Source organism: Spinacia oleracea, chromosome 4, assembly GCF_020520425.1.
Source record: "Spinacia oleracea cultivar Varoflay chromosome 4, BTI_SOV_V1, whole genome shotgun sequence".
Classification (NCBI taxonomy): Eukaryota; Viridiplantae; Streptophyta; class Magnoliopsida; order Caryophyllales; family Amaranthaceae; genus Spinacia; species Spinacia oleracea.
Window position 1 is genome coordinate 4559270 of NC_079490.1, and position 13992 is coordinate 4573261.

Below are 13992 nucleotides of genomic sequence, written 5' to 3' on the forward strand. Positions count from 1 at the left end.
AAATTGGTCCGGTAAGACACGGGTCCGTTTTATACCCCGCACGGCACGAGATGCACGATGATGGGCCATGGCCGTACATGAACATCATTTTATAAATTTGGCACGAGTCTGACATGATCACGACGAGTCGGCCCGCACATCAACACACTTATTTATTAAAGATTAACAAAAAATCTTGCAATTAGCAAGAGAACCAGTTAGCACGGCACAATCCAGCTTGACACGACACGAGGGAAGGGTTGTGCATAAACCTCATTTATGGAAGAGAGGCACGAGTTGGGCACAACACGAATTTCCTTTGGCCCGTTTAAGCACAACCTGTTAGGGCACGAGACACAAGAAGCCCGACACATAGGCCCACCTCTGTTCCATTTTTACTTAACAAAATCACTTCATATGTTCAAGAAAACGATCATTTAGAAAAATAGATTTTACCCTAATCAATCTTTATGAATAATTTTCCCATTCTTTTTCAAGGAAATTCTGCATAAAACGCCCATAAGTTATCCCAAACATACATTTGGGCGATGATATTTACGTTACACGTCCACGAGTATGGGCACCCGGGCTTGAATATCACAAGGCACACATTCCTTAACATACACCAAGGTGTACAAAAGAATACTAGAACTTTTGCAAAATGAAGCAAGGCCATAACTAAATAGCATATACTTCTGTTACCAAAATATCCTTGCAAAAAATTATACAAAACTGGATTATTTTATCCACTTCAAAATTTAACATGCAATATTCAGTAACAAGAATATCAAGCAGACTTCAAGTGTATGTTAGCCGCACTATCAACAACTTTGTATGACTCATTCCTCTTCCTCGGAATCCTCTTCCTGTGCGGTTTTTAGCCACTGCACCAAACATCGGAAAATTATACACAGAAAACTTCTGCAAATCGACAATGAACACCCAAAAAAAACGAGAGTTTTGAAGTACGGCGAATTCTGACAAGTAAATAGTAAAATAAAAAAATGAATTTATTACTTGAATGAATGGTTCAGCTTGCTTCAAGAATACTCTGTCTACTTCATCTGCTCCCATTTTTTCGGATTCCCAAGATAGTATTGCTTCTTCTTGGATGAGATCAACGTCCTCGTAAAGAAATTGTAAAACCTGAAATAGAAATAATAATAAAAACCACGTTTAATCTGGCAGAAATTGGATGTTTATCGAACAATTAATGGTCCAGAATGTGATATTCTCATATTCATATACCTTAGTAAATAAAGGAGACAGTTCCTTGGTGGACTCCGTACACATTTCTTCAAACTTTAGTATCACTTCAATCTGCAATAAAGAAGATACCATTACATGAAAAAGAATTGAAATTCCACTGAATTAGGCTACACATTCCAATTAAGACGGGCCATGTAGAAAATAATAAACCAGTGTGCTTCATAAGTTATAAAAGCTATTTCAATGGAATGGGAGGGACAAAATTACACTGCAAAATTCAAACATAAATAAAAATAAATAAAAATATTTCCACAACAGCGAAAAACTAGATGTATCACTTGAGGACCATGATAGCAAGAAACTTGGATTCAAAATACATACCCGTCCCATTAAAATTGTTCACCTAGTTATAGGCAACTCACATCGGTGTATGAGTTACAAGTCTATAGGTGGACATTTTGTGGGATGGAGGGAGTTCTATAGTAGACCTGTCCAACGGGCCGGATTAGGCCAGGCCGGGCCAGAAATAAATGGGCCGGTCAGTGCTGGGTCTAACATGTGATTTTACTGGGTCGGGTCGGGCTGGATATTAAACGGTAGTGACGGGATGAGCTTTCTTTGAGTCTGTATGTATTTCAAATGAATAACATCCCATAATATACCACAAATAGCATTCTTAATCCTATTTTATCTCCCTAATCACTATTTCTTTTATAGTACATAATAATATTCAAGTAAAACCAGTAACATGCAGATCTTGATTGATCAATAGCATTTCAATGATGCAAGTATAGCAACTGAACTACCAACTAAAAGGAGTGCATAGGAAGGGGGATGGGCGACACAACCTTTAAGGACACCCGAAGACAGCTAGATATACATTGATCACTAAATTTGTTCATAGGCATACTGACATCACAGAACAACAGCACAAAGCCACAAACATGAGTTTTCATGCTTAGTAAGGTTAAAACTCAAAGCAACTAAAACAAGCAATATGCTCTCTATTCAACGTTAGTCTATTGTCAATCGGCAGCATAACTTCTGAAATGAAACTTCATCAGATGTCAAATGGTCGTCTATACTCGCAAAACCAGAAATTGACAACTAATGCAAAAATGGGAGATATGTTTAAGGTCTTCAGTTTGCAATTTTTGGGACAGAATTTACAAATTACTGATCCAGAAAATATTTGATCAAACCAAAGATCTCGCAATACCGGACAATAGAAATGTAGGTTAAGAAAAGTCCAGATGAGAAAATGGGAAGATAACTTGATCTAATTGCCAGAAGTAATTGATAGATAAATAGATACCTCTTCATCTATGGATGATAGATAGTACTTCAAAAGCTTCGCCCATTTTCTGATCAATCTGGTCACATTGTGTAAGAGTTCGCCTAAAAAATTAGCGGAAGACAGTCAAACATATATTCTGTAAGCAATTGTGTATTTGTATGTGATGGTGGTCAGTAAAGTGATCTAAATAATTGGTCCTCCTTGCAAGTCACTCTCTTATTTATTGTAAAAAGTTTATACTGCATTTCGATTTAGTGGTCTCGTTGTTAGTTTAGATTACACTATCATACTAAAAGGTACTTCATTATTTGGACAGAGGGAGAATGTCTTATTCGTTGTAATATAAAAAGGCAACTCATGATTGAATATATTAGACTTGCAACATTTGCAGACTTGTTTAATCAATTGACTTGGAAGAAATCTACAGAAATATTATTTGGCAAGTAAATCTACAGAAAGATTAAATGTACTTTTAATCTCACTAGTAAAGAAAAAATGACCAAAGAATCCAAAGCATGATTCTGGTGGCAAATTAAGCAAGGAGGGTTGTTAGTTGTTACTAAATATCTGTCACAGTTTCACACATACCACATGGGATGAACACAATCAAGTACAGGGTCAGAAGAGTAGCAGCATAATCTGACATTTGTTACGCGATACAACCATACATGTAATTCAGGGGTAGAATAGTGGAAAACTCACTAATTGAACTGTGTGGTGTTTCTACAGCCAATTTCATCACTGAATAGAATAGTGCCCCGGCACAATCTGCAGCAGCCATATTGTATGATAAACTGCAAATAGAACATATATTTTAGTCAATACGGAGTGGACAATTGACTGAGAACCAAATAGTGTATGACCTAAGGCCTAAACAAAGAGTATAACGACTTTATTTACGGAGTTACAGGACACATGTTCAGGAGATTAAGACAGTTTATAATTCTGATCAATAATATAAATTGTAAAGTAAGAAGAATTTACCGCAGCGAATTTACTTCCAATACCACATTGTCATCCTTGATATTTTCTTGCACAGCTCTTTGGAAAGTTGCTTCAACCTTCAAAAAAAATAGAGAAAAAATTGACTCAAGAGGGAATGAAAAAAGCAGACCACTGTTATCAAGTCTAATACTCGGTGCAAGACTTACCTCTTTTTCAAACTCGTCTATGTTATCGTCAGTAAGATTTTCAGGATCAATACTAGGTGCAACCAACTCTTCAGAATGCTGATGGTTCTCTACATGAGGCACATCCAAGACGTCATCAGCAGCTTGCAAGAGCTCAGCTAACTTGTCTTCAGATATAGGTGCAACAGAATGTCGCCATTCTTCTTCACGTCCTTCAAAAACTGACCAGATGTAACCAGCACCATCAGCGCCAACCTTGTACATTGAAGAAAGAATGTCAATGTAGCTGCTATATATGATTAAATTTAAAACCAAACTCAAGAAATCTGTTTATTCAACACACACAGACACACACACACGTACAGAAACCAAAAGTTAACCAGAATGGACAACCAGATATTATGCTTATGACTCCGTTTGGTGTAAAACGTTTTCATTGCAAAATGATTTTCCATGGAAAACATTTTTCAAGGGAAGTTTTCCTTTGTTTGGTTCCTTAAAAGAAAATGAGAGAAAATTGAGGGGAAGAAGGGAGTGGGAGGTAAAGAGGAAAGGAGGAAATATGGAAAAGTGGTTTCACTCCCTTTTAAATGTAAAAAGGTTTTTCCACCTTTGACGGAGTTATGGAAAATTGTTTTTCATCCCTTGCCAAACCAAACAACGTAAAATGATTGAAAATAAGAAAATCGATTTCCATGAAAACGTTTTACGCCCTACCAAACGGAGCCTAATTCTCAGCCACGATAGACTGGAAACTCCAAATAACCAAAAGACTAATTTTAGGCCAACGGCCAGTCAGCTACCAAGAATTAATAAAAGATTGGGATTCTAGGAAAAAAAAAATTATCCCCCAATAATCTGAACCACAGTCTCAATACAGTATCAGACATCATGCACCCAGCTATGCAAGTATACAGGGATACATCATGTGCAAACAGGCATTATATACACATATTCTAAGGGATGTATCATATCGATGCAGTCTGAATGGAACAGAAACTACCTCGGAAGCTTCAGCAGCTCTGGATACTAACTCCCCATCTGGCATTCCTGTTGAAGCACTGATCGCTACAGAGGGGGATAAAAAATTAAAAAGTTGAGACCACCACATGAATGTGAAAGTATCAAGGAACAAGCTAGAAGTTTGTGTGCAACTCTGACTATATGATGGACTTAGTTTACATCTCTGCAGATTAAAAAAACATCAATTGGGAAATATAACAGTTAACCGCGGCACAGATGATATGTTTCTTCAGATTTGCAACCTTATACAAGTTACAAGAAGAGACAAAAGGAAGAAATAAGGAAGTTATCACCTTTGCTGAGACTAGAATGATGTAAGAATGAAGAGGTTAGATTGTTCAGTCACATAACGAGGCATATGAATGCTTTGGTGAGGTAACTTGTGGAGATAGGATTATAAGAGAAAGACGGTAGATTCGAGAAGGGGCCCAAAAAATAAAATACAGGACCAACCATATGAAATGAAGAGTTCGAGTAACATAGAAAAGAATTGAGACAAAGGTACATACACGAAATTTCTGCCATTCCATTGCTGCTGTCTGCGTATTCCAACTCTTCGTCACTATCTTGAAAAATTGGTTGTTCATACAATGAGACCTTAGAGTACGCAGGAACTACAAAGTCTTTCCCAATAACAACCTGAAATGATAATGGTTGCCACACAAATGAATAAAAATCAATATCACGTGGCCTCTCAATCTGAATGCTTCACCCTAGCGCCAAGAAAACATATAAATGATAAAATGAAGAATACAACTGTTATCAACGTTTTCAAAGAAATGACCATTAAAAAATAAGACCTTACCAGCAAAGAGAAGTAGCCATCAATTACACCAAAAACAAATAAGTACACCAATCAGGCAATAAAGTATCAAACTAAATACCAGGTGACAGTTTCAAGAAAAAAAAAAGGTAACACAACACCGAAGAAAGGCCAAAGAAAGTTGAAGAAAGATAATGCTTCTGAGAATTACATCAGTTGCTGTCAGCTGTCCAACTACATCACCCACGAGATAGCCATACAAGACCCAAAAAAAATCACGGGAATTCATCAAGCATCTATTATTAAAATGAACATTGAGCAGAAATAATGGTCAGGGGATTTCAGCAAGTTGCCACGCTCTCTATAAGCAATGTGTGGGAAGAAAAAAAATGTGTATCATGGGAATTCAGAAAGAAATTATTTAAGGACGTGCAAGGAAACCACTATAAAAATCTCCAACCCCATATTCTGATCTGGATCAATCAAGGGAGAAAAACAGGCCCGACAAATCTGTGAGACAGCTGTCTCCCAATTCGAAAGATCCCTCCGAAAAGCAGGAATTATGGTGAGTAACTCGTGCCTCGTAACTGCTCTTATTAACTACAGTACCTTTTAGGAAAACAAATTGCAAAGAAACCTCAGAAATAAATATCGAAAACTGGAGTAGGGGGCATAATTAACCTGTACGCCATCACATTGGTTCCCTGACTAAGGTTACCTAGTGCCAGAGAGAGTTAGGTTTCAACACAAATCACTAAATCCATTCTCGCCAGTCGCAACTGAGATACATTTTGATGAAACACACAAGGTCCCTGTGGAATGACCATAACCCGATTGGGAAGTCCATACTATTTGGCAAGGTTTCACGAGTGAGTAACTGAGTACTAAAGCCCTAAAGGCATCTCCCCTGTAGTAACGATCTCTCCACAGAACATGTCTCATAATCCACTCTACATCATGGGGATCTTGTAGTGGGGGAAAGAAGTATATCAGTATTCTGGCCAAACAAGATGGAACATGTGAGTGATCGGGTACACTAGCGACGGACTGCTCGTGTGTTCATTGTGCTACGACCAAGAGACGTCGTAATCAGCTAGCTAGGCACCAAGGGTTAGTGCATAGCTAATCGTTGTTATCTCTAGCACAAAAGAGTCGTGTTACGAGGTAAACTTAGGCACTAGAAGTTGTGCCATCGTTGGGGAAGCCTGGCTCGTCTAAGCATCGCGGCAACTCAGTCTCCGTGCAAAACCTAGTAGCATAACAAAGCTGGTAATGCTCATAATTGTGATCATCACTACTGCAACTCTCATCATTTGGACAATCTTTCAACAAGCTTTTCTAGTATATTGCTTCATAAGAACAATCCCTTCTCACTTACCAGTGACTATAACACTTCAACCAGCCAATAAAAACAAGCCCTCTAAACGTAAGGACGCCCACATAACGAAATTGGCATATTGAAGAGTATTCATCACAAGTAGAAAAGTAGCAAGACTTGTTCAAATTCAGTTACAAGATTCTAAAATCGTAGAGTGTGACAGAGACGTTCATAGCCAAAAAGCTACTTGAAAAAGATATAAAAGTAAGTCCTAATATAAACACCACTTCCTTAATTGTAATAATTCTAATATCTTAGTTTATATTCCCTCAGTTCCTAAAAAAGCATTCCTCTTTCCATTTTAGTATGTCCTTAAAAGTTCTTCTTACATATCCTCCTTTACCTCTCCACATGGGTCCACTTAGTCGATATCTAAACATTGTTCTCGTTCCTACCCAAAAAGTCAAGAGAGGGATCCACTTATACAAAGTCCTTCCTTTCCTTCGTCACTACAAAGAAAGTACTAGCCTAATAAAATATCCCAAAAATACCCTTCAAAATGAAATAAATTAAAGGACAAAATAGATATTCTAAAGCAACCGACTGAACTTCATTAATCTTGAACATGTACTTTTTCATCCAATCACAAATCATTAACACAAATATAACATGTTTCATACCTTAAATGACAAGATGACACCAGGTTCCAGAACTGCTCTAGCCTTCATGACCACCCCATCACATAAAATTGCATGCTTTAGTTTACAGCCATCTTCAATTGTTACGTTATTCCAGATATGCGAACCTTCTATTGAAACATTTGAGCCAATCTTGCACCCTTCCCCAATGATTGAGTTTGAAACTTTACTGTTGCTGCCAACAGAGGTTCCCTTACCAATAAGGGTAAAGGGACCAATTTGGGCATTACTCGATAAACCTATATCTGGGCGAACATACAAATAACTTCAGAATGTAAAATAAAGATAACTAAAGTAATTAGCAGCACCATATTCTGGTAGACTAAGTAAAGAATAAATAAGATGTAAAGCATAAACAGAAGGATGAGAAATAAATAAAATTCTAAGTATAGTGAATAAATAAATCACAAAGGCGCATGTCAAACCCTTATGAGACATAAATCTTAAATTTAATGCAAAGGATCTACTAGCTGAAAAAAGCAACGAGTCATTCGAAGCAAGTTTTTTGAAAAACAAATTAAAAATAATAATTCCACCCGTAAATCCCAAACTTGACAGGAATTCAATTAATAAGAGTGGGCTATATTTGACTAGACATAGGAGAGAATTTATTACACCATCACGCGGCGAGCCGGGAACTGGAAGCCCAGTTTGTTCTTAGGATAATTCAATTCTCGTGGAAGACATACTAATTGTATCATGTTGTCACAAAATATTGTATGACAAACCAAAAGTAGAAAATGTGATCGAGCATGCCTTAACAAAACAAAACAACACAAACAAAAACAAAAAAGATAAATGCCCAAACATGAAACAGACTAGAAAGAAGGTTAAGCAGTGACCCTTCCACCACACCTCTAGCAATCCAGATGAAACTCAGAGGTAAAATAAATCCAAACATCAACCTAGTCACTCTCACAAACTCCGCCCTATAGCAAAGAGTGTTTTTCATGCATACAAAACCTTGAATTAGCATGCAGCAAGGCTTCCATTAGACCATAGATGCGATAAAATAAAACCACTCTTTAAAATAAAGATCACTGTACAACTTAATACAGTCTTTAAGCTTTAAGGTGAATTTTCTAGAGGTAATCAGATGCTTTCCATCCTTACCTGATGCGCTGTACACTCCTTGTCTTCCAAGTTTCACCGCAGAACTTCCAAAATATTGGACGTCAGGTACCAGGGGGTAAGTCCATCTGTGAATTATATCTTTACTGATGGTATCATAGCTTCTGAAATTCTCAACTTTAGCCGCATAACTTGAATGAATTTCATGAGTATAAATTTTGTAATCCGTAATCTGAAGACAATAAATGATCGCAACATTCGTGCAGAATTAGATAAGACAGTTATATATATGACCAGACTAAAAGTAAACGTGAAAAGGAAAATAAATATGATACAGTGTAATGAACTAGGTTTGCGAGAGGTCATAATAGGTAGTGCAAGAAATATAAATGCTAGTAACCTTAGGAGGAAGACAAATTAAGTAGTTAGAGTAGAGGTGCTACAAATAAGGGCACACTAGGTTTAGAGGAGCATGTTGAGCATTTGGTAAGCTTAGGCTTTGGAGAGCGGTCACTGACCCTTGGAGATTGGTGGCCTCAAGTCACTACCCCTGTTTTTGTTCATTCTTCTATCAAGCAAATTATTATATGTTCTGCCGATAAATTTCTGCTCAACAATATCAGTTCCTTAGCTCAAAAATATCGGTTCCTTACATACAGTTCTTATCTTATCAAACAGATAAGGCACAGACAATATCTGACCTAATAAAATTTAAAACATTGAAATCCAAAGGCCATGAGAAACCTCAAGAGTAAATGCGAAAAGTTGTTCATCTGGTATTTATTGTGGAAAATTAGACAAGTTTCAAATTTCTCAACATTTTGCTGGTTGACTCCAAAATGCCAGCCATGACAATCACTGAAGAAAAGGAGAGAGCATGAAACAGAACATCTTTTAGACGCAAAATGCGAGGAATAAGTTTTGGGTAATGCCATAACACTGCTATATAGGGTCTTCAATCACAAAACACCCTGGCTATGAAAACTATATAAAAGCGCCTTTAAGTATCAAATTGCAAAACGACCACCTAGTAAAAGTAGTAATAATTATCAACTTCCACAGGTGCCATGTTGCAGACAAATAATTACTTGGAACTGGAAGGTGTGGAAGTATAATTTCGCAATCAAATAACCACTCAAAGGCAATTTCGGATTTCAATAAACACCTTAAGGGTCATCTTTTGACCCCTAACATCTTCAAATCACAAAACTGTTGAAGGGGTGAACTCGGTTTTCTATAAAAAAAACACACATTTACCAAATAGCACAAAGAGTAGTACAAAGGGAGAAAAAGGAAATACTAGACAAAATTACAAATTAGCCCATTTCCTTTGTATCTAGCCGATTGAATAATTTGGGAAATCCCCAGCCACCTTAGCCCCTCAAAATGCTAAATATTACTTTGTCCCATAATAAATTATAACACTCCACAAGATAACCATCACAGCGTTTCACCGGAGCAACTTGTCCCCCTTAGCCCAACAAAACCCTCGAAAAGAAAATATCTAACCATTCAAAGGACAATCCAAGCTGAAAGCCTCTTAATTAACCGCAAAGAGTCTTCTCCAAATACAACAAGCCATTTTATAGTGAAGGAAGACATGTGAAGGGGGCATACTTGATTGCAAAATTGCATTTGGTATTTATGTAACGTCGAAGTTAAGGTTTCTTTTCTCAATGAAAATAAAGACACTGATCCAAATTTCTATCCTCGCAAGGCTTGCCTAATAGATGACGGTGACTTCTCTTTGATACTTCAAAGGATACTATTGCAAAAACACTTGCGAACTAATGGTCCAAAATTATTCCTTGCCCAATCGATATGTCATGCAAATCGATGATCCAAAAGTGTCGATTGACAAGACTGTCACAAGGCATACCCTGTAAACCTTATCCTCTTTGTTCTACATATACTATAGAGTTCAACGTGCATACCCTGTAAACCTTATCCTCTTTGTTACACACGGAAGAGGAATATTTTAAAACGTCCAAAAAACAAGCTCCAATGTGGTCTCCATATTCCCATAACTCTATTAGCTTAAAAGTTACACCCATAGAAAGATTAACATACCTCATCTACGAGTAGTCCCTTCAGAAAATCACGACGAAGATGCTGATAATCAAAATTGTCTGTGAAAAGACTGAGGACTTCTGGGGCACATATATCAATGTAGCAGTCCTGCAGAAAAGGGGGTCATTGCTCAGAAGAAGGCTTCCTAAACAAATTACAACAACAAGCCAAATAACTGCTAGGATTACAACAGGACCTATGAGTTGAGACCAGATATATACTGTGTGGCTAAAGTTGTTCAACAATATAATAATTCTTCATGCTGAATGTATACCTTTAGAAAATGAAGGTTCAATTCAAGCATCCACCAAATAAACGGACTATCTATCAATTCTATGTTTGAGAAGTTCAAAAAATTGGATGGTTAGACCTTGATAGTTGAAGGAATAATCCAGGTAAGGTGAAACATAGTACATACAAATACAATCACGTCAGAAATGCTTTCAATGATCATAACGGATAGTCTGATACACATGGAGAGATTCCTACTCAGCGTCCATGTTAATGCTCGCTGGAAAATCAAAGCCGCCCATCTACAATGCCTCATCAGCCCCATATTGTTTCTAGTTTGTTAGGAAGTAAGTCAAGTAACCTTATAAATATTTGGAATGGAAAAGCAAACCATCAAACATTGTTCGCAGAAACGGAAATCAATGGCGAGATAAGATTCTTCTCTTAGCCATCCATCTACAAATGCCTCATAAGCCCCATATTGTTTGTAGCTTGTTAGGCAGTAACCTTACAAATATTTGGAGTGGAAAAGCAAACCATCAAACATTGTTCACAGAAACAGAAATCAAAATGGCAAGATAAGCTTCCTCTGTTTCGGGCAAATTATGAAAGGGATATACAAAAAGAACATCAAGGAGGTGTGACACAAGGGGCTACACAAGATACTATATTAACACACGAAGTGATAAAGACCCAAATGAGCACTAACTAATCTATAATCGAGGGGTAATAAAATAGCATTAAGGGAAAAAAAACACATTTAAGTTTAATGAGCAAACCTGCATGTTATTACGCAAAGAAATTGAGGAGTTATCACTCAGCAATGACTTGTCAATAGGGTTTGCGTTATCCTCATAAGACAATAGCTGTTTTGTATCTGGGTTAATTGCCACGAACAGCTCGTCTGTGCCCAGTCGTGATTGGTGGGTAATTGGTGAGGGCTTCGATTTTTTAACGACCATAGTCATCACAGCATTACTATCTTTCTTCCTCCTGTCTTTGTGTTCCTGAAGTGCCTCTGCCAGTGACATGTTGCTTACTGTGTCCCCAGTAACAAGAACAAAATCTCCGTGTATCTAAGAAGAAGCGTGAATGATGAATTTGTTACAAATTTATGCAACAGTTAGAAAGGCAAGCTACTTAACCTTATATGCACATTAAACTAAACAAGACCAATGCAAGCAAACTAAGAACAGATTACCACCTGAAAGAAAAACTGCAGCTCAATCAAATTATGCTAACTGAAAGTTCAGAGGTCAAGTGATAAAGCACACACAAAGGACAAGTGACAAACTATTAACTTGGTATACATTCTGACAAAGAAAAAATGCTACGGCTTTTGTCTTTGACTTCGTGAGATCCTACAAAATTGACAGTGAAATAGAGCATATTGAAAGGGCCAGGTAAAGACTCACAACAACAACAACCAAGCCTTAGTCCCAAAATGATTGGTGTCGTATAACATGAATACTGCAAATCATTCATAAACTTGAAAGTAGTAGTGAGGGTGTGCAGAAGAAACAACATAAAGAGCTAGCCTAAAAGAATAAAGATCCGAGCGTACCACATTGCGTTCATATATCACGCGCATGGCATCTCCAGCACTGATTGAATTGTGTGACTCGATGGTTGTCACTGCCATGTCCGGATTTTTCAACCACTGGGACTTCGCCAAGTGTTGAATCACTTGCTTTGAATGGGCACAACAAAACACGAAAACTTCTTCCACCCCAGCTGATTCCAGCCATTCCAAGGAGTAGTCTATCATCGGAATGCCAACCAAAGGTAGGAGTACCTTTAACAATTCCCACAAAACCATGAATTAACCGCATTGAACCCACAATTTACGTACATAAAATTAATCACAACAACACTGAAACCGTTTAAGTTCGCCACTACGAAAACTTACAATCATGACTACATGTACATAAAGTTTAAGGTTTTATCCGAAAACTTACAATCATGACTACATGTACATAAAGTTTAAGGTTTTATCCGAATTAACCTCGATTCAAGTCTATTTAGTGATACCCACAATCAAATTCCAGACATTATATCAACCCAAGTAAACCATTTATCAAAATGGGGTCAAGAAACAACTCCTTAATCACACAAATAAACCAAAACAGTAAAAAACAACAACAAAGAAATGATCAATAAAACCCACAAACATCATAAGTTCCCCAAATTAACTTCGTATTTTTCATGGGTATGCACAAATTAATCAAAGGGTCGTAGAAATTAATCAAAATGCAATAAATTAATCCAATTAAGCTCAAAGCATCATTAGTTCCCCAATTAACTTCGTCTTTTTCATGGGTATGCTCAAATTAATCAAAGGGTCGTAGAAATTAATCAAAATGCAATAAATTAATCCAATTAAGCTCAAAAAAATTAAGGGTTCGAAAAGGGGGAAATTACCTTGGGGCGTTCGAGGGTAATAGGGCGGAATTTGGTGGCGAAACTATCGGCCAGAAGAATAGCTTGTAAAGGGACATGAGTGAGGTCATCTGCATCCTCTGCAGCTCTGCTCGTCCTTCTCACCATTGTTATCTCTCTCCTAAGTTTCTCTCTCCGAATGTAACTGTAACCCCTTCAAAAACCCTTGTTCGAAAATGGGTATTGCTTCTTCTTCTGTAATTGTACGCTGTGTGGAATCTATGGATCGAACTTTTTAGTTCTTAGGTAGCTTTGTGTTAGAAATATTATTAAGGGGAAACTATTATTGTGTTATGTGTTCTAAACTTCTAATTATTGGTGTACACATAAACATGTTAAAAATCGACCCGACTCGAAAATTGACCTGAATCCGACTCGAAAATATTGGGTCTTGAACAAGATTTTATTACCCGTTACCCAATTTTATCTGAACCCGAGCAATCCGAAAAGTAATGGGTCAAAACTCGACCGAACCCGTTTTGAACCCAACCGATTGAAAATCGTTGTATTTATAGTAATAAATGCGATTATGAGAAATTTCAAGCATAATAAACACGTTGTTTTTACTATTATTGTGTGTAATATGATTTTAATTTGAATTACACGTCATTTTATGGTTGAATGTGACTAAATATAAACTTGTGTAGGAAAATTTGTTAATTTGTACCCATATTTTGTATATTTTTCACCTAAATTAATGAAAATATAATGCGCGTTTTAAAATCTTTCAACCCGTTGGGTCGACACGAACCCGAAAGTTTTAG

At 37.1% G+C, this 13992-nt stretch overlaps 1 protein-coding gene across 1 annotated transcript; it reads right to left on the reverse strand.

Moving 5' to 3' along the window:
• Positions 1-654: 654 nt before the first annotated feature.
• LOC110791430 (uncharacterized) lies at positions 655-13525 on the reverse strand. Its single transcript, XM_021996174.2, has 15 exons — positions 13211-13525; positions 12354-12584; positions 11569-11865; positions 10559-10666; positions 8531-8720; positions 7400-7662; positions 5148-5277; positions 4619-4683; positions 3637-3870; positions 3470-3546; positions 3188-3279; positions 2504-2586; positions 1228-1299; positions 997-1125; positions 655-863 (listed from the first exon to the last, which is right to left on the reverse strand). Exons 1-15 carry the CDS (start codon positions 13334-13336, stop codon positions 819-821), a joined length of 2142 nt encoding a protein of 713 aa, XP_021851866.1. The 5' UTR covers positions 13337-13525; the 3' UTR covers positions 655-818.
• Positions 13526-13992: the final 467 nt, after the last annotated feature.

Bases quoted from the DNA above. Each gene is read 5' to 3' on its own strand.
- LOC110791430 (XM_021996174.2), bottom strand. From the start codon at position 13,336: ATGGTGAGAAGGACGAGCAGAGCTGCAGAGGATGCAGATGACCTCACT. The intron at 8,721-10,558 runs GTATGTTAATCT...TATTGTCTTCAG, and splicing joins AGGGACTACTCGTAGATGAG to ATTACGGATTACAAAATTTA. The intron at 864-996 runs GTAATAAATTCA...TGTTTGGTGCAG, and splicing joins AAGCTGAACCATTCATTCAA to TGGCTAAAAACCGCACAGGA.